This window comes from Megalobrama amblycephala, linkage group LG17 (genome assembly GCF_018812025.1).
Source record: "Megalobrama amblycephala isolate DHTTF-2021 linkage group LG17, ASM1881202v1, whole genome shotgun sequence".
In the NCBI taxonomy this organism is placed as follows: domain Eukaryota; kingdom Metazoa; phylum Chordata; class Actinopteri; order Cypriniformes; family Xenocyprididae; genus Megalobrama; species Megalobrama amblycephala.
In genome coordinates, this window is record NC_063060.1 from 11,231,713 (window position 1) to 11,252,579 (window position 20,867).

The 20,867-nt window shown below is 38.5% G+C and overlaps 1 protein-coding gene across 5 annotated transcripts in view; it reads left to right on the forward strand.

The window, feature by feature from the left end:
* kirrel1b (kirre like nephrin family adhesion molecule 1b) overlaps nt 1-20,867 on the forward strand; it is a 59,951-nt gene that overhangs the window by 32,103 nt on the left and 6,981 nt on the right. For 3 of the 5 annotated variants that reach the window (XM_048163056.1, XM_048163058.1, XM_048163060.1), the window contains exons 2-13: nt 678-830; nt 3,287-3,436; nt 5,326-5,483; nt 5,572-5,722; nt 5,816-5,921; nt 6,722-6,870; nt 7,311-7,438; nt 9,127-9,253; nt 9,479-9,579; nt 12,753-12,969; nt 15,905-16,012; nt 16,913-17,037. In XM_048163056.1, the coding sequence (XP_048019013.1) occupies nt 678-830; nt 3,287-3,436; nt 5,326-5,483; nt 5,572-5,722; nt 5,816-5,921; nt 6,722-6,870; nt 7,311-7,438; nt 9,127-9,253; nt 9,479-9,579; nt 12,753-12,969; nt 15,905-16,012; nt 16,913-17,037 (1,673 nt within the window). The remainder of the gene's footprint in view (nt 1-677; nt 831-3,286; nt 3,437-5,325; nt 5,484-5,571; nt 5,723-5,815; nt 5,922-6,721; nt 6,871-7,310; nt 7,439-9,126; nt 9,254-9,478; nt 9,580-12,752; nt 12,970-15,904; nt 16,013-16,912; nt 17,038-20,867) is intronic. The other 2 variants (XM_048163057.1, XM_048163059.1) reach the window with 1 other exon arrangement.

Genomic DNA, 20,867 nt, shown 5'->3' on the forward strand with positions numbered 1-20,867 from the left:
AATAGAAAACAGATATTTTAAAAAATTTCTGTTTTGAATGGTAGTATATTTTATGCATGCCAAATGTATAATTGTAAATGTAAATATTTCAATATAGTGTATATATAAATATATATAAATATAATATAAATATATATACACTGCCCTCCAAAAGTTTGGAAACACCCCTGGCAAAGTGTGGTTTTGGACGATATCAGCATAAATCCTGCAAATACATTAAAGTAACTTGACATTATCATTGAAGACCAGCAATAATAATTTTCATTTTGATTACATGATAATGGCAATATATACATGTCATAGTCAGACATGCCTCTTTGCCAGCTGTGATGCCTGGTTACTGGTTTAAACTTGGCCCAGGTTTGTAAAAGATCTTTGGGTCAGCACACCTTAATAGCTTCAACAATTGATTGCCAATTAAGTTTAGAATACAGTGAACCAATTAGAACCCAGTTTAGGTCAGATAGCTGCTAATGGTGGATATTTTGATGAATCGAAAATTTTATTTTTTTCTATGTATAAACTGTTTATGTAATAAAATATGTTTTTGTAGTTTGTGTTGTCCCATATCAGTGCAAAATTATATTATATATTAATTTATTATATATAAACCTTTTGACAGTGCAATAAATGATCAGTAACATAGAAACTAATTTCTGTCTCTCTTTGTCCGTCAGTGTTCAGCGGCCCGCGGTTTTCTCAGGAGCCAGCGGATCAGTCTGTGGTGGTCGGGGAGAGAGTGGTTCTGTCCTGTGTGGTGTTTAACTACACCGGCATTGTACAGTGGACAAAAGACGGACTTGCTCTTGGTATCGGAGAAGATCTGAGGGGTGAGAACACACTCACACACACACACACACACACCAGATCACACTATCCAAGGGTGTCATGCACCTTTTTTGAGGGGGGACGAGTGGCAGTATGGGCTTTAGGTGAGATAAGATGAGACTGAAGGGGGGAAAAAATTAGCTTTAAGTGTAAGACAAGATAGTTTTGCTTGAGCAAGGGGACATGAGTTCAAATTAATAAACCAAGCTATCTGACAGTTATTGATCGCCATGCATTTTAATTGTATGTAACACACACACACACACACACACACACACACACACACACACACACACACACACAAAAACTAGTTATACTAGTCATACTAGTTTGGAGCAACACAAGGATATGATGACTAGATTTTTAATATAAACCAAATGACTAACCAGATTTAGACATTCAGGGAAGAGCAGCGGTTGTTCCGACCACGATGATATTTTATGGTGTTACAATGGTGAAATTACAAACAAGAAAAACTCACCTTCTCATACATGAAATTAAATTAATAACTGAGAATTTTATTAACTTTAAATTGTTCTTCTCTCATCAAAATTTTGGGTAGGCTGTACCTCCCCTGACAAGCCGTCACATTTCAGCTGCAGTGTTTTAGACAACCACCCTTTTTACCTACACGAATTGCGTGCGACCCAATGATACAAATAATTTTTGGGAAATTGCATTTAAAATCCACTTGACATTGTCAATGCATTTGAATGGACCCCTTTGAATGGACATGCTTCTAACCCATGAGCATCAACATATGTGCAACATACAGGACAGCACAAGTATTGCATAAAAGCAAGAGACATATAAAGCAAATGACTGACCAGATTTAGACATGTGAATACGAAATAGAGGAGGCACACTAATTGTATAGCTGTCTGGGAATCCTCTCCTGAGGATTTTTTTATTTCATTGTTTTACTGCTTTCAATTTTTTTTTTTGTCACTTTTAGACATAAAATGTAAAAAAAGAAAATGACACATATTACAAAAATTCCTTTTAAATGTCCATGTTAAAAGAGCACTTTCGGTTGTTTAGTGAAGCTGATGCCCATATGTTTAACTTCGGCATGGGGTCTTCCTTCATTTTTAATTTGTAGCTGCTGCTCTGAACTGGTATCTTGGTAAATTTGTTGGCTATCAAATATTTAATATATCTACTGTCCATAATTAAGGTATAGTCGCTAGATTATCAGCAGGAACGGTTCAAACTTATATCACGTAATTTGCATCCCTGCGATGATCGGTTGATGAAAGTCAAATACTCAACGGTGATTGGCTAATGTTTTCTACCAACAGATGAAAAAAGTCTCTGGGAATGGATTTGTCTCCCCCTCCCCTTCTCTATCCCCTCAGACTCGCCTTAGCACAGTTTCCCGAACGGCAGATTCAGGAAAAAGCAGCGGTTGTTCCGACTACAATGATATTTTATGGTGTTATAATGGTGAAATTACAAACAAGAAAAACTCACCTTCTCAGACATGAAATGAAATTATAACTAAGAATTTTATTTACTTTAAATCATTCTTCTCCCATTTTCCACCTCAAAATTTTGGGTAGGCTGTACCTCCCCTGACAAGCCGTCACATTTCAGCTGCAGTGTTTTAGACAAACACCCTTTTTACCTACACGAATTGCGTGTAACCTAATCGTCAGTGATACAAATAATTTTTTGGAAATTGCATTTAAAATCCACTTGACATTGTCAAGGCATGTACCCATTTGAATGGACATGCTTCTAACCCATGAGCATCAACATATATGCAACATATAGGACAGCACTAGTATTGCATAAAAGCAAGAGATATAATTTTTTCCTTTTATTGTCCAGACATTGCCATTTTGTTTCTTTGTCCTCTGTCTCGCTTGCTCTTTCCCTTTTTTTGGACACGTTGATCTTTTGTCCGCACTCTAATCACAGACACATACACATATAGATGTGCAAACACGCGCACAGGTTAAGTGCCTGCTTGCTGATTGGTTGAGCTAAAGGATGATGTAATCGTTGCCAATACTTTTGTCCTCCTGGTATCCAGATCGATGATGTCATAATGTGTGTGCCAGAGAGAGTGTGCAGTCAGAATGCCAATGTGTTGGAGTGCTGCCCTCTGGTGACAAACACATGTCCTGCAAGCCAACACATAATCACACTGATTGGCTAAACTGGCTGTATAAAATATGGTTTGTGTTGTGAAATTCAAAGAATGCTGGTGCTTTTAATACATTTACAAAGAATATGTATAGTCGTTTGAGATGTATGTTAATTATGAGGTGAAATACATGGATGAAATAGGGACATTCATGCTTTCAAGACAAAATAAATATGAATTTGACTGTATATACAAGCTAAGGTGGGATATTTGCAGCACAGTCTTATCTGCATCTAAAATAATAAATGCATGAAACAAGTATATGGCAGTTTATTGTGTTAAAGTGTAATGGTGTGTGTGTTTCAGCATGGCCGCGGTACCGCGTTTTGCGTATTCTGGATGTCGGGCAGTATAATCTGGAGATCACGTCAGCAGACTTGACCGATGACTCGCTGTACGAGTGTCAGGCCACTGAAGCCGCTCTGAGGTCCAGAAGAGCTAAACTCACTGTTCTGAGTGAGTACACATGAAAAATATGCACTTTTTTGCTTGAAATTCCTGTGAATTTCAGTACACAATAGCGCACTGTGTGGAATATTGTACCCCACAATGCATGTACTCAACATGACTTTCCATTTTCAGTGTGATGAATGAACCTAAAACTCTTTTGTCAATCATTATTTGGTCAAAATGTGCTTTTATACACAAGTGTATAAATTATTTATTTATTTTTACATATGGGTCAATGACGTGACGGGTCATTTTTTTGTCCAAAGGCCTTAATAATAATAAAAAACAAAGATATGACATATAAAGTATGTAAGGTAGTACAGCTAGAACTGTTTTATTGAGTCCATAAGGTTTTTATTATATTTTGCTACATATAAAGGTATTTTAAAGGTTTTGAAGTGTCAAAAGGTCATTCGGTTTAACCGTCCAAAGGCCAATACAGCCATGTCATTTGTGATTAAAATGTCTTAAAAAGTAATAAATGTATATATTTTTATTCTGGTATGATTTTATAACATCATATATCAACATAGTGCAAAATGGTATTAAAATTATATGTAGAAGTCGTTGCTTTGTTATGAGAAAGAATGTCCGGAAAAATGAATTTCATTGATGTAATTTTGAGTAACCAATATAAAAGGACCATTTTAGATCTAGTAATGTTGTCAGTATCATGTGACAAGATGTGACATCATTCAGACACCTGCAAAGGACCTCATGGTCATGAAGCAAAGTAACTAACTCTCTCTTAACTATTTGAAAAATTCATGTTTTCACTTGCTCATACGCATGTGCCGAAACATCAGGTAATTCGGTACAACCGCTATAAAACATGGTAAATGTTGTAATATTTAAAAAAAAATTGTACTAAATATAAAATGTTTGATTGCCCTTTTGCTATCAGCCTGTTAGCATTTTTTTTTGAAAATATCGTCATTTGGTATAACCAAAAGTGTCATTCGGTAAAACTGAAATTTTTGTTGAACTGAATGACTTTTTTTGTAAAAAATGACAAAAGCAGTGTTAATTGATTATAAAAACCACATAATCTCACTGTTAACACTTAATAAAACTTCAAAATGAATTATATCTCCATTATGTTTTTTTTAATACTTTTAAAAACCTTATTCATCAATCACCAATATATGTAATTTTTATTTTAAAAAGTATGCAGTATACAGTATGTACAGTATATACACTAGTATTCCAGTCCAAGCCAGCGGTACACAGGAAGTTTCTTTCTAAAGAATACATTCTGTTTTCTTTATTTAACTTGTTTTGTAGGGACACTAATAGCAATTCCAGAGATGCTGCTCTACTGCCTCGAAGCAATTTAATTATCTACATTCCCTCTCTCTGTCTCTTTTATTTATGTGAAGCTTTTCTGCCGTGATATACAATAGGTGTACATTGCCATTACACAGACATTATTGAAAAATCAAATCACTTTAGTCAGATTACTGCATACACAAGTGAAACAATGCAGTAATAAACATTCCACACATGGCGTCGGCAAGATTTTTAAAATGTTTTTGAAGGAAGTTTCTTATGCTGATTATTATTAAAAATTATATTATAATATGCTGATGTTGCTCAAAAGAAACATTTCTTATTATCAAACAGTTGTGCTGCTTAATACTTTTGTGGAAATCGTGATTATCGTTATTTACATTTACACTTTTGATCAATTTAATGCATCCTTGCTGAATAAAAGTATTCATTTCTTTTTTTAAAATTCTTATTGACCCCAAACTTTTGGACCGCAGTTTATAAAACATTGTGTAGAAAAAAATCTTTTATCCAACTGGAATATCATATACATCAGTATTTATAAATGTTATCTGTGTGCACTGTGTGTAAGTCACTTTCAGCGTATTATCTGTGTGTCTGTGTAGTTCCCCCTGAAGGTCCTGTTATCGAGGGCTCTCCAGAGATCCTGTTGACGGCAGGAAGCTCATATAACCTCACCTGTGTGTCTCGAGGAGCAAAGCCACTGTCAACGATAGAATGGTACAAAGATGGGATCATAGTGGAGGGAGCCCATACCAGCACTGTGAGTGAAGACACGATGATCCCATACATATGAGAACATACAGTCATATCTATCAGTCATTCTTAATATCTATATATCTATCTATCAGGAGGTGTTAGCTGACAGGAAAAGGGTGACCACAAAGAGTTTTCTGGAGATCCAACCAGTGGACACAGACACAGGACGAAATTTCACCTGTGTGGCCTCAAATCTGGCCGCCCCTCTTGGGAAGAGAGCCACTATCACTCTCAACATCCACCGTACGTGTTTGTGCTTGCATTCATTTATTTTATTGTACTAACATATTGTATATCCACAAAAAGAGCCCTGACGACCTCTCGCTCTCTCTCCAGATCCTCCTACAGTCATTCTGTCCATAGAGCCTCGGTCGGTTCTAGAAGGAGAGCGAGTTACCTTTACCTGCCAGGCCACTGCCAACCCTCCCATTATGGGCTATAGGTTAGTGTGTGTAGTGTGGGTATACATGCTGATCTCATTAATGTGCTCTTCTTGTCTTACATATGTGACCCTGGACCACAAAACCAGTCATAAGTCACATGGGTATAATATTTGTAGTAATAGCCAATAATACATTGTACGGGTCAAAATTATCGATTTTTCTTTTATGCCAAAAATCATTAGGATATTAAGTAAAGATCATGTTCCATGAAGATATTTTGTAAATTTCCTATAAATATATCAAAAATGTATTTTTGTGAGTGGATATGCATTGCTAAGATCTTCATTTGGACAACTTTAAAGAGGATTTTCTCAATATTTAAATTTTTTTGCACCCTGAGATTCCAGATTTTCAAATAGTTGTATCTCGGCCAAATATTGCCCTATCCTTACAAACCATACATCAATGGAAAGCTTATTTATTCAGCTGATGTATATATCTACATTTGAAAAAATTGACCCTTATGACTAGTTTTGTGGTCCAGGGTCATATATGTGTGTGTTAGAATTTTATTTTAGTATCATTGAGATACTACAGATGTTTTTATTTTTTTTATTTTAGGTTTAGTTTAATTGCGGTTTAGTATGTTTTTTTGTCATTTGTCATTTTTTTATGTGTATATAGTTGTTATTAATTAGTTATTTTACTACATCAAGTTAAACTATATGAAATTAAGAAGTGTTGGCAACTAGCTGAAAGAAAATATTTTATAATTTTTTTAAATATTTATTTTATTTCAAATAATAAAAATGTTTTAATTTTAGTTTTAGTTAATTACAGTAACACTGGTGTGTTGTAGGTGGGCTAAAGGGGGCGTGATTCTGGACGGAGCGAGAGAAAGTGTGTTTGAGACGACAGCAGATCACTCGTTCTTCACTGAACCCGTGTCCTGCCTGGTCTTTAATGCAGTGGGCAGCACTAACGTCAGTATATTGGTGGACGTTCACTGTGAGTATCTCAGTCGGTCAGTTCGATGATCTACCATACATGTCCTTTTATGGGTGTATGTTAGACCATATGTGTTTGCCAGTGCTACGCAGTACAAATTATGTTTTTTTATTTCAGCCCCAAATTTAAAATAATTTAAAACAAAAAGTAAAGGCACAAAGTTGTATTTTTCAGTGTGCTCTGATTTGGCATTTCCATATCTAGACCACCATTTCCTCACCATTTCTTAAAGGGCAGATTGAAATTATTCTGGTTATTAAATTTAAGAAAAATTTACTAACTTTTATTTTATGGGTTTTTTTTTTTTTTTTCAGTTTAATTTTGATTTTAGTTTGTTATATATTTATTGTATTTTTTGTAACTTTTGTTTTTATGTGTTTTTTTAAAAAAAATAATCTTCTTAATTGTTGTAGTTAATGACTTTATTTTCTCTCTGGTAGTTGGTCCGATTTTGGTGGTGGAGCCGAGGCCTGTAACAGTGGATGTCGACTCTGATGTCACACTCAACTGCAAATGGTCAGGAAATCCTCCACTCACCCTCACATGGACCAAGAAGGGCTCCAGTATGGTAAGTGCACACTAGATAATGGATCCTACATATTTCAGTATGTATCGATACTAAAATATCTAAAACGGTTCCAATACTCCTTTTCTGCATTATCGATATAGCAATACCAGTTGCGCATTCTCACTCTCTCTTCTCTCTGACGAAAAATTGACACACACCCACCTCCTCTCACTCACTTGTCGCATTCGCTCCGACTGAATAGTGCTTGTATTTCACACTCACACCAAAAGCGTGGACGCAACTGATCTATATAAGTGGTGCTCTCATCAATCCACCTATCAAACAGCTCGCGAGTATCAAATTGACTTCTTTTTCGTGGCTTATTGCGGTTAAACAAATACAGCTATGGAAAAAATTAAGAGACCACTTAACATTGATTTCTGAACTTGGAGTGGTCTCTTAATTTTTTCCATAGCTGTATGTACAAAATTATGCAAAAATGCCTGGTTTGCTGAGTATTCAGGTAAATACAGTGAGTTTTGGAACGTAAATAGTTGAGAGAAAATGCATTTTGTGTAACAGTATATTGGATCCGTGTATAAGCTCTTAAAGTGAAAGCAGCCTCATAAACCTGCTGCTTTCTATCATGTTATTCAAAGAACAAAAGACAAAGAGAAGATCTCTCACTGCTCTTGACTGAATAACTTTTGTAACTTTAATTGTAAGCATGAAAGTAATGTCATTTATTACTCACCCTCATGTCATTCTATACCTGTAAGACCTCCGTTCATCTTCGGGACACAAATTAAAGGAACACTCCACTTTTTTTGAAAATAGGCTAATTTTCCAACTCCCCTAGAGTTAAACAGTTGAGTTTTACCGTTTTCAAATCCATTCAGCTGATCTCCGGGTCTGGCGGTACCAATTTTGGAGTTGAAAAATGAGGCTTTTTCAGAAAAAGTGGAGCGTTCCTTTAAGATATTTTTGATGAAATCCGATGGCTCAGTGAGGCCTCTATTGCCAGCAATGTCACTGAACCTCTCAAGATCCATAAAGGTTCTAAAAACATATTTAAAACAGTTCATGTGAGTACAGTGGTTCTACCTTTATATTATAAAGTGACGAGAATACTTTTTGTGCGCCAAAAAAAAACTAAATAATGACTTTTCAACTATATCTAGTGATCAAAACACTGCTTCATATCTTTACGAATCTTTTGTTTCGAATTCAGTGCTTCGGAGCGCCAAAGTCACGTGATTTCAGTAAACGAGGCTTCATTTAAGCGATCCGAACCACTGATTCAAAACAAAAGATTCGTAAAACTCTATTGTATTGTATTCTATTGCATTTATTTGTGCTATCGCTTGAAATTTGTTTATTTGTTCTTATTTATAACTGACTTTGTAATTCTCTTTTTTTGTAAATATAGTTCTACGGTTCAAATAAAGCCTCCCTGTTAAGCTATTACAATTAAATTTCCCAAATTATCAAAACATTATGAGATAATAACTAATTATCTGTATAGCGGTATACATGGCAGTTTTCCCCGTGGTATTGAAAATGGTATAGAATATTGATATTTTTCAAGATAAGTTGGGAAATTACAGTATCGTGACAACACTACTACAGAGTGCACTCACAAAACAAAACAAAATGAGCTAATACACTGTCTGCACAAAAAACAAAAATGGTGTATAGACCATTTGTAACATTGTCTATCTTTCTTTATACCTCTCTTTGTTGTTTAGGTTCTCAGTAATAGTAATCAGTTATTTCTGAAGTCTGTGAGTCAGGCGGACGCAGGACAGTATGTGTGTAAAGCCATCGTCCCCAGAATCGGCGTCGGCGAGACAGAGGTCACGCTCACAGTCAATGGTCAGTAACATACATTTAGCTACACAAAAATACGTCATTGCAAAGATACACATTTTGAACCTGCAATTCAAAAATATTTCCACAGTTGAAAAGTCATCTTCTCACATAGCTCAAGATTCCTATGGACTTTGTTTATTCTAGATAACACAATTTGAATGCCTGCGCAAGGCTGCTAAAATATGAAAAGCATGACATGGCTCTGTTATAATGTTATTGGCTGTCCAGGTCCTCCAATCATCTCGAGTGAGCCAATCCAGTATGCCGTGAGAGGAGAGAAGGGGGAAATCAAGTGCTACATAGCCAGCACCCCTCCGCCGGACAAAATCGTGAGTTGAAATTCCACTCTATACAGTTCTGTACATACATGCAGCTTTTATTGCAGGTTATTAAGGACAGCACATGTGGCTTGCTGTGATTAACAGCAGACAATACATTTCATGCATCCCTCAGATAGTGTGCAAAAATGAATGTGAAATAAAGTAAAGAATTTTTCAGTATAGATATGAAGAGTTTGGTTCCAAAACGCAATAACTCCATTTTGATTAATTTGAGTAAAAAGGTGTTTTCTTTACCAAGAAAGTGGCAAGATGAAAACCACTATTTTCTGTTTCAAACTTTCACATAGCATCTTTTGGTTATAAAAACATTAAAAATTCAAATCTACATTTTGATTTTAAAAAGTTTATTATAAAAACGTATTATTTTTTTTCCCAAAATGCAATAAATCCATGACACTTTTTTTTTTTTCAAAATGCAATTAATCCATCAATATAAAAGTTATTTTTCAAATTGAAAATACACAACAAAGTAAGTTGATTCACATATATGACAGAGTCTAAACTTTGCCAATATTTATCTTATATTCAGGCATTTTACTAAAAATACATTCAGCCGTCGCTCCCAAAATGAATTCAACGGGTAATCTTGTTAAAGGTGCCCTAGAACTTTTTTTTAAAAAAGTAATATAAGTCTAAGGTGTCCCCTGAATGTGTCTGTGAAGTTTCAGCTCAAAATACCCCATAGATTTTTTTTTAATTCATTTTTTTAACTGCCTATTTTGGGGCATCATTATAAATGAGCCGATTCAGGGCTGCTGGCCCTTTAATTGCTCGTGCTCTCCGCCCACGGAGCTCGCACTTGCTTTAAACGACACTTTACAAAGTGTTCGTCATGCAGCATGTCTAATCGCGTAAGTACAGTGTTTATTTGAATGTTTACATTTGGTTATGAATGAGTTTGATAGTGCTCCATGGCTAAAGCTAACATTACACACTGTTGGAGAGATTTATAGAGAATGAAGTTGTGTTTATGAATTATACAGACTGCAAGTGTTTAATAATGAAAATAACGACGGCTCTTGTCTCCATGAATACAGTAAGAAACGATGGTAACTTTAACCACATTTAACAGTACATTAGCAACATGCTAACGAAACATGTAGAAAGACAATTTACAAATATCACTAAAAATATCATGTTATCATGAATCATGTCAGTTATTATCGCTCCATCTGCCATTTTTCGTTGTTGTTATTGCTTGCTTACCTTGTCTGTTGATTCGGCTGTGCACATCCAGACGTTAATACTGGCTGTCCTTGTCTAATGCCTTGAACATGGGCTGGCATATGCAAATATTGGGGCGTACACCCCGACTGTTACGTAACAGTCGGTGTTATGTTGAGATTCGCCTGTTCTTCGGAGGTCTTTTAAACAAATGAGATTTATATAAGAAGGAGGAAACAATGGAGTTTGAGACTCACTGTATGTCATTTCCATGTACTGAACTCTTGTTATTTAACTATGCCAAGGTAAATTCAATTTTTGAATCAAGGGCACCTTTAACATTATAAATTATTTACCGATTAAAGAGTATCTGGCGCCACCGCATGGTTAAATAAACACATTTGGCGAGTAGCCTACATTGGTATTATTAAAAACAGCTTTTTTAAAAAGCCTTCAATGTTTACAGTGGGTGGAATGGTGCGCTGTGATTGGTTGAGCGGATATATCGCGTTCTGCAGAGAAAGGAGACTGATGTTTGTCGCGTTTTGGAAAGAAAGGGAGAAAACATGACAGAATAACACGACGGATATCGCATTTTGCGCAAAATTAATAAATTACTTTTCAATACCGACCAGATACAATACTGATTTTGCCGGAAACTCAATTTTTTTGAAAATGGCGTTTATCGCGTTTTGGAACCAAACTCTTCATATGTTTTAAAGTTTGTCCTTTTGATGTGAAGTTAATTCTTCCTTTTTTAGGTGTAGGAAATTCTGGGTAATTTTTCTGGGCTTTCAATGCTGTTCCTTGGCACGAGAAATGACATAAAGCAGTTTTAAGTACATATACTGCCCCCTGAATGTATTCTCTTAATGTGTCTCTTACTGTACTTGTTTTATTCGTCCTTCTTTTATCATCTTTACACTACACTTGATTGAATACTGAAAGAGAGATAGAGCAATGCCAAAGGAAGCGTGAAAAATAGAGGTCAAGAAGATATCAAATGAGACATGAAAGATGAGGTGGGCTGACGGGGAGGGGGGAGAAAAAGAGTGACAGCGCAGAACAAAGTCCTGTACCTTTCAGTGTCGATTATCACTGGCAGACGACGCGACATGACAGACAAATGAGTGAGCTTTTAACAATCTCAGCACTTTACTCAACGCTCTGCCTCTTTTCCTCTTTCCTCTCTCTCTTGCTCTCCCGCTTTCTCTCTTCCACCTGTCCTCTAGTCACCCTCCTCTTTTTCTTTCTCCTTCATCCACCTTTCTAGTCACTCTTTTTCCTTTCTCTTTCCTTTCATTGGCACAATAAATACCGCTGTGTAAAATAAAAGTTATATAAGAATAGTGCAGTAAACAAGTAGTATTAACAAATAAAACATGCATGGTGTATATAAAAATAATAATAAAAGAAATAAAATGAAACAAAATTCCACAAATATAACAAACTAGAATAATTGATTAGGATAATATTTAAGCAAATTATTAAAGTGGATAACAATGAAATTAAAAATATATGTGCCTATAATAGTGCTACTGTGCATAAGTTTAGTGACAGATTCATTCTGAAGTCATCTACCACTCGCTCTCTCTCTGAACCCTCTCTGGATAATGAGACATGGCACACCAGGACTGGCCTTAATGTGAAGACGGTACTTATGAAATAATGAATAATGGAATGAATGAGAAAAAAAGGTGGAGAGGAAAAGAGAGCAGGCCATATGCTTTTGTTCCTCATCCTCTCGTCCTTCTTGTTGCGCCCCCCGCTCTCGCTTCCTCTGTTGTCAGTTTGAGAGGGACATTAGCGCTGTGAATATTTGATGGAGTGTTGTTCATTTTGTATGAACTATCTGCTCTCCCACAATTCAGAGCAAAATCCTAAAAGATCTGAACCCCTGCCTGTGTATGTATGTTTTTTATGTATTTTCAAAAATGTATGACATTCCCATGTTGCTGTTTACTAATGTGTATATGTGTGTGAATGTTTTTCTGCAGGTTTGGGCCTGGAAGGAGAATGTGTGGGAAAAAGAGAGAGGAACGCTTTTGGAGAGGTACACAGTTGAGCAGAGCAGACCTGCATCACAAGGGGGCGCCGTTCTGTCCACACTCACTATCAATAATGTCATGGAGTCAGATTTCCAGTCCACTTACAACTGCACGGCATGGAACGCCTTTGGACCAGGAACTATGATCATCACCCTGGAGGAGACAGGTCAGAAAAAAAACACTGGCAGATGCAGAATAATGTCTAATGATGTGTCTCATTCTCCCTCTTTGTCAGATATAGTGTCTGTTGGTATAATACCTGTCTCTCTTTAGGGGGCTTTCTTTCACCATAGGTGTCTTTTTTTTTAGTTATATAAGGCCTGTAGTGTAGATATAATACCTGTCTCTTTCTCAGATATAGCATCTGTAGGTGTTTTTCTCTCAAATACATAATGGCTTTAGATATAATACCTTTCTCTGTCAGATAAAGTCACTGTAGATATCTTTCTCTCAGATTTATAAGGCCTATAGATATAAACCTGTCTAAAGATATAGTGTCTGTAGGTGTCTTTCTCTCAGATATGGGCTATTCTGCAGAATTGGTTCAAAGTCAGAGTTGGAAACATCTTGAGAAAAAAAAAGTATTTTAAATGTATTTCTAGTAATTGTGCAGTTAATTCTCATATTGTATTTTTAGAAAGTTCTGGAATATTTTTCCTCTCCTTAAATTTGTCACAACTGAAACACAATAATAAATAATTTAATAAGAAGGGTTACATTGACCTATTGAGATTTTGTTTACATCTACCTTGTAAGTATATTTTTTTGCTATTTTATTAAAAAAATTCACAGGTATATCAATAACAATTACAATTTTAACAATATTTCAAGTGTAATTTATGAGATTTGTTGTATTTTGAATCCTATTTTTCTTTGTAAAAGGCATAAAGTTAATTATACTGATTTCAAAGTTAAGGATTTATCAGTTTGAATATACACTGAACCAAACACTATAATAACATCAATTCAGTATACTTTATTTTTGAGGAAACATCCCGTTTCGGTCGTGACTGCACATTTTCGGTAATGACGGTAATGTTTTGGTAGTGACCACATCACATTACAGAATTTTAACTTACATACTACAACACTACTAAAACATACTAAAATACTAATGATTTGCACAACTGTATTAAAATTGTATTTCCCCCAAATAAAGGATTATGTGTTCCCTTTTGTCACTACCAAAACAATGTCTGTTTCGGTAGTGACAATTTTAGATATTTTTAGGCCTAGCTCAAAGATGCTAATCAGCACATGGTTAGCTAGCACAGTTCTGAACAGTTGTACACACATAAAAACTAAATTTTATGGAATAACTCCCAAAAAAGTTTGCTTAATTGTAGAAAAAAGGTATTTGGTAGTGACATTCCTTGAAGTTAAGCACAGATTTTCAGACTTTTGAACACATTTACCTCAAAATGATGTGATCTATCACCATGTAGCTATGAGAGAGAGAGAGAGAGAGAGAGAGAGAGACAGGAATATTTCTTGATCAAAAATGTAGGGGTGTGGTTAAAATCAGTCTCAGCCTATGGACAAAAACATACACTGTTTCGGTAGTGACATGAATATGCGGGACACTTGAAAAGTTACAAAAATTATTTCAATATTTTCACAAGTTGAAATGTAGGGGTTAGGGTTCAGGACAGTCACCTCCCAATTGAGAGTACCAAATAAATGATGATTATATATATACAGCTATGGAAAAAATTAAGAGACCACTCCAAGTTCAGAAATCAATGTTAAGTGGTCTCTTAATTTTTTCCATAGCTGTATATAAAGCTTACCAATATTTTAAATAGATAATAGAAGGATCTTAGTAAATGTCTAAGATTTAACATTTAAATGCTTTTTAAATGTTTTATGGTTGTGGGACAGCAGTTTGCACCAATTCTGTAGAATACTGTATATATATATTGTGTATATATACTGTATATATAGAATACTGGCCATATACTGTATAAGGCCTATATATATATTACTTATTGTTCTCTCAGATACAGTGTCTGTAGGTATCTTTCTCTCAGATATATAACACCTATAGATGTAATACCTCTCACTCTCTCAAATAAAGTGTCTGTAGGTGTCTTTCTCTCAGATATATAAGAGCTCTAGATATAATATCTGTCTCTCTTTCAGATATAATGTCTGTAGGTGTCTTTCTAACAGATATACAGTATAAGGCCTCTAGAAATGTACCTGTCTCTCTCTCAGATAAAGTGTCTCTTTGTCTTTCTTTCAGAAATATAAGGCCTACAGACATAATACCTGTCTCTCTCATACCTGCCTCTCGCAGATATAGTGTCTATAGGTGTCTTTCTCACAGATATATAACATCTCTACATATAATACCCGTCTCTCTCCCAGATAGGTATCTTTCTTTCAGATATATAAGGCCTACAGACATAATACCTGTCTCTCTCATACCTGCCTCTCGCAGATATAGTGTCTATAGGTGTCTTTCTCACAGATATATAACATCTCTACATATAATACCCGTCTCTCTCCCAGATAGGTATCTTTCTTTCAGATATATAAGGCCTATAGACATAATACCCGTCTCTCTCTCTCTCTCTCTGATGTAGTGTCTGTAGGTGTCTTTCTCGCAGCTATACATTATAACACCTGTAGATATAATACCTGTCTATCTCATAGTGTCTGCAGATGTCTTTCTCTCAGATATAGAATCCATACAGTAGGTGTCTTTCTCTCAGACATTATGTCTGTTGGTGTCTTTCTATCAATTAAAGTGCCTATAGATATAATACCTGTCTCTTTTCTTTTAGATGTAGCATCTGTAGATATTATGCCTATCTCTCTCTCGTATAGCATCTGTAGGTATTTTGCTGTCTTTCTGTCTCAGCATCTTTTGTTCTCTCTCAGACATAGTGTCTGTACGTATTATGTCTGTCTGTTTCATTTGTATAGCATACGTTGGTATAATCCCTGTCCCTCTGTGGCAATAGATATTATATCTGTGTCTTTGTCTTAGACATAGTACCTGTAGGTTATTTACTGTAAGTGTCTGTGTTTAATACCTGTCTCTCTCTCTCTCAGGTAAAGTGTCTGTATGTTTTATACCTGTCTCTCTCTCTCAGATATAGTGCCTGTAGGTGTGATAGCAGGTGGATCTGTTGGATCTTCCATTTTGCTTCTGCTCCTCCTGTTTGCTCTGATATTCTATCTGTATCGACAACGCAAAGGCAGTGAGTACACTGTGTATATGTGTGTGTGGCTCTGTGTGTGTGCATCTGTGTTTCATGTTCATTTATTGGTGATGAATTTGTCCAATTTATCACTGGGGTTCAGATTCCAAGAAAATATATCTTCATGTGCATTAAAGGCAAAGCTCTGGAAGTCAAATTAGTAGATGATGCTTGATTGTAGTTTGGTGCCCCCGTGTGGCTAGAAAACAGAAGAAAAAGGCCTGTCAAGAACGTGTCTAGGAAATTATATTTTTAAACCATATAATAATATATATGTATATTTATTTATTATTTTCAAAAATAAGTATATTTTTAGGACCATTCTTTTTTTTTTTTTTTTTTTTTTATTGTGCCTTTTTTCATTATAAATTATGGTCATGACAATGAAATAATGCACATACTTCCCTGAGATATTAAAAGTGAGATATTTGAATTGGGAAGTATTTATATTCATATGCATTTATATTTATGAAAATAGTTTATAAACTTCTTTTAATTTATGTTTGACCTAAAAGTCAAACATCCAGACACAATTCAGTATTGAGCATTTGACAAAAGTGACTGAACAAAATTCTGTTCAGGCTTTGATAGATTCACCTTCTTTACGTAAAAATGATTTATGCTTTTTGTTTTTCATTGAAAAGTTTATGTCAGATAATATCAAATACTAAAATCTTTTTTAATGATTATGATAATGATTTATGTGCCCTACCTTTTATAGAACAGCCTGCTAACACTAAGGTTGTAGGTTCAGGCTGAGGTAACAATAAAATGACTGAGATCATAATCTTGCTTTCAGACCAATGCCTATTAACTACTGTGATTTAATGGAAGCATTAAGTCATTTCATTGATGAAACATGATGCAAGGCATTGTGTCAGTGATCTATTATGTTTCCAGGTCGTCGTGGAGTGACGCTGAAGCCAGACATTAAGGTGGAAACAGTCAACAAGGAGACTCACAGTCTTGAGGAAGAGGCAGCCAGCGCTTCCACAGCCACGCGAATGGTAAAGGCTATGTATTCTGTGAGTATCTATAGCATAAACTAGACTGTCAGGCTGTGTGATTTAACACCATTTAAACTAAGTCTGACATACTATTTTGTTGCTATAAAATATAATGAAATACAGACTTCTAAATCTTTTTTTTCTAAAAAAAAAAGTTGTGGGCGACAGAGTTTGGTTACTTCACATCGATGCAAACATGGCATCGTTAAGTTTTATTCTAACCAGCTATAGAGAAGCATGACAAGACATTTTGTTTGGCATTTGTATGGTTAACCCCGCCCACAGTTAAATCTCATTGGCCTAAAATCCTGCTTCATGTTCACTAAAAGTTTGGGATTGGTAGTATTTTTGTTAATGTGTTTTAAAGAAGTCTCTTATGCTCACCAAGACTGCATTTATTTGATAAAAATACATTAAAATATTATGTAATAATAATGTACAGTTGTGCTCAGAATTATTGGCACCCTTGGTAAATATGATCAAAGATGACTGTAAAAATAAATCTGCATTGTTTATCCTTTTGATCTTTAATTCATAAAATTAGCAAAAATCAAACCTTTCATTGAAGGAAAAGAATTGAAAGTGGGAGGAAAGTCACATTATGAAATAAATGTTTATATCCAAAACACGTTGGCCACAATTATTGGCACCTTTTTATTCAATAGTTTTTACAACCTCCTTTTGCCAAGAAAACAGCTCTGACTCGTCTTCTATAATGCCTGATGAGTTTGGAGAACACCTGACAAGAGATCAGAGACCATTCCTTCATGCAGAATCTCTCCAGATCCTTCAGATTCCAGCTCCATATTGGTGCTTCTTCTCTTCAGTTCACTCCACTCATTTTCTTTAGGTTTCAGGTCAGATGACTGGGATGGCCATGGCAGAAGCTTCATTTTGTGCTCAGTGACACATTTTTGTGTTGGTTTTGATGTTTGTTCCCTTTCAGTTGGTCACATTCGACATACATCAGTAGTGACCGATGAATTGGGATATCGCTAGAGAGCCCTATCAGCTTCGAGTGAACTAAAACAAGCCAATGGAATTGCCGTGCGATATTTGCATAATGCGCACCTCCCCCGTCAGGTGTATATAAATAGGAAGCAGATGCAATCGCACTCTGTCTTTTGCTTCGGAGCCAAACGTTTGGTGTCCTGCTTCAGACTTCTTTTCAGAAGAAAAGTGAAACTAAAACAGCCTCAGAAGAGGATTCAGCGTCTGTTTTGTGTTGGTGTGAAGGCACAACAGCGAGGTCGCGAGCTTCCCGGGGAGCCTGAGCTTAAAGCTCTCAACTGCTGTTTTAACAGCAACAAATTTCCCATTTAAAACGCAGTCTTTGTTGCGATTTGGGCCGGTTCCTCCCGGTGTGTTCGGGGAGTGGTGTACCCGAACACATCGCGTCACTCCCTGTGTGCTTCAGCATGAGAGAGCTGACTTTCCCCTTCTAAAAGAGCTTCACAGACGAACCCTGTGTCTTTTTCAAGATGTCATTTCATCTGTGCGTTACTGGGTGTGGTCGTTCCCTGGTCCCAGAGACTCTCCTTCCTGAACTCTCAGGGAGCGGGGGTCCCCTCCCCTATGACCCGTTTGGCCATTTTTTTCGGCTCCGGTCGGAATGACGGTTCGGCGGCGTATAGGCAGGGTGATCTGAGGATCACGGTTAGGGCTTCCCCGCCGAGCACCGCTCCACGGGCCCCTGCCGCCTCAGCACTGCAACCCGTCGTGCTGCCATCGGTTTCCGCTGGGCCCTCTACGGACTGTCCAGCCGTTTCCTTTGGTGCACCTGCTGAGGATCAGATGTCGATCTCAGCATCGGAAGGTGAGCTACCTCCCTCTGGGACTGTAGCGCCGCCCAAGTCTGATCCCGAGTTGACGACTGTGCTTTCCCGGGCAGTCGAGAGTGTCGGGCTCGTGTGGAACCCTCCACCCTGTCCCGGCCCTTCTCCCGGTCTGTTGCGATGCAGCTGTGTCCAACGGCCACTGGCTGACGCGGTGAACCACGTCTCGCGTCCCGGGCCTGTAAATTCTCGTCAGGACTGATGGAGAAAGCTTACAGAGCCTGCGAACAGGCTGCCTCCGCCCTGCATGCCATGGCCCTTTTGCAGGTTTACCAGGCAAAAGCGATATCGGAAATGCCCCAGGGAGGGCTTGACCAACAGCAGCTTGGGGAGCTGCGTGCTGCCACTGACCTCGCCCTCCGGGCGACTAAGGTGACAGCACGCTCTGTTGGTCATGCGATGTCTACTTTGGTAGTCCAGCAACGCCACCTCTGGCTGACCTTGGCGGACATGAGGGAAACCGAAAAACATCGGTTCCTGGACTCCCCTGTGTCCCCGGTTGGCCTTTTCAGCGACGCGGTGGAGAGCTTCGCCCAACAGATCTCCGCCGCACAGAAGCAGGCTGAGGCTATCAAACACGTCATGCCCCAGCGGTCCGCTGCTGCCTCCACCCTGCTGCCGGCGACTCAGCCTCAGCCCGCTCGTCGCTGAGGGCACCCGCCCGCATCGTCCTCCGCCTCTGCTAAGTTGGCAAAGCAGCAGCCAATACCAGCCAAACAGCAGAGTACCAGTCGCGGACGTGGTGCCCAGCCCGTCTCAACCAAGCCAGGTGGTAAGCGGTCGAGGAAGTCATGGTCCTGAGACGGGCGACCTGGAGGGGAAGGATCCTGCTCTTCGGGAGAGTTTTCCACCATCTCTCCCACCCCCGGAGGAGGGCCAGGGGGAATTTGTGAATATGTCTGTCAGTCTACCGCCGCTGGCTCTCCGGAGACCAACGGTACCCACTTCCTCACAAAAAGAGCAGTTTCCCCAACCTCCAGGTCACAAGAGGGCACGTCTGTCAGCGTGCGAGGCCCCGCCTTGCCGCTCGCAGTCCCCTCTCACTTTGCCAGCAGGTGGCAGTGTGATGGTGCAGGCCGCGCCCCGTGCGCCGTCTCCCATACGCACTGTCTGCCTCACAGAGTCTGACCACACTCCGGGCCGCTCCCATGCCGTCCGAGTCGGGTCCCCGTACTCTGCCTCGCTTCCCCACCCCCGGTGCATCTGTGGTGCCTGTGGTCCCGCTGGCTCGGTGTCTGGAAGCATGGATAGCTCTTCCCAGCCCGTCCGCTGGCTCATTCACACCATCAGACTCGGCTATGCGATTCAGTTCGCCCGGCGTCCCCCGGTTTTAGGGGTGTCCACTTCACTCAGGTGTCGCTGGACAATGCACCTGTTCTCCGGGCGGAGATTGCTGTCCTCCTGGTGAAGGATGCAATCGAGCCGGTCCCTCCAGCCGATATGAAGTCGGGGTTTTACAGCCCCTATTTCATTGTACCAAAAAACGGCAGTGGGCTACGGCCGATCCTAGATCTGCGCGTCTTGAACAGGTACCTTCACAAGTTGCCGTTCAAGATGTTCACGCAGAAGAGCATTTTCGAATGCATCTGTCCCCAGGATTGGTTTGCAGCGATCGACCTGAAGGACGCGTACTTTCATGTCTCGATTCTGCCTCACCACAGACCCTTCCTACGGTTTGCGTTCGAGGGTCGAGCATATCAGTACAAAGTCCTACCCTTCGGGGTGGCCCTGTCGCCCCGCGTCTTCACGAAGGTTGCGGAGGCGGCCATTGTTCCCCTCAAGGAACAGGGCGTTCGCATCCTCAACTACCTCGATGACTGGTTGATCCTGGCCAGCTCGCGAGAGCAGTTGTGCGAACACAGGGACATGGTTCTAGCTCACCTCAGCCGGTTGGGTCTTCGGGTCAACTGGGACAAGAGCAAACTCGCCCCCGGGCAGAGGATCTCTTATCTCGGTCTCGAGCTAGACTCAGTCGCCCGGACTGCGCGCCTCACCGAGGCCGCTTCAACACTG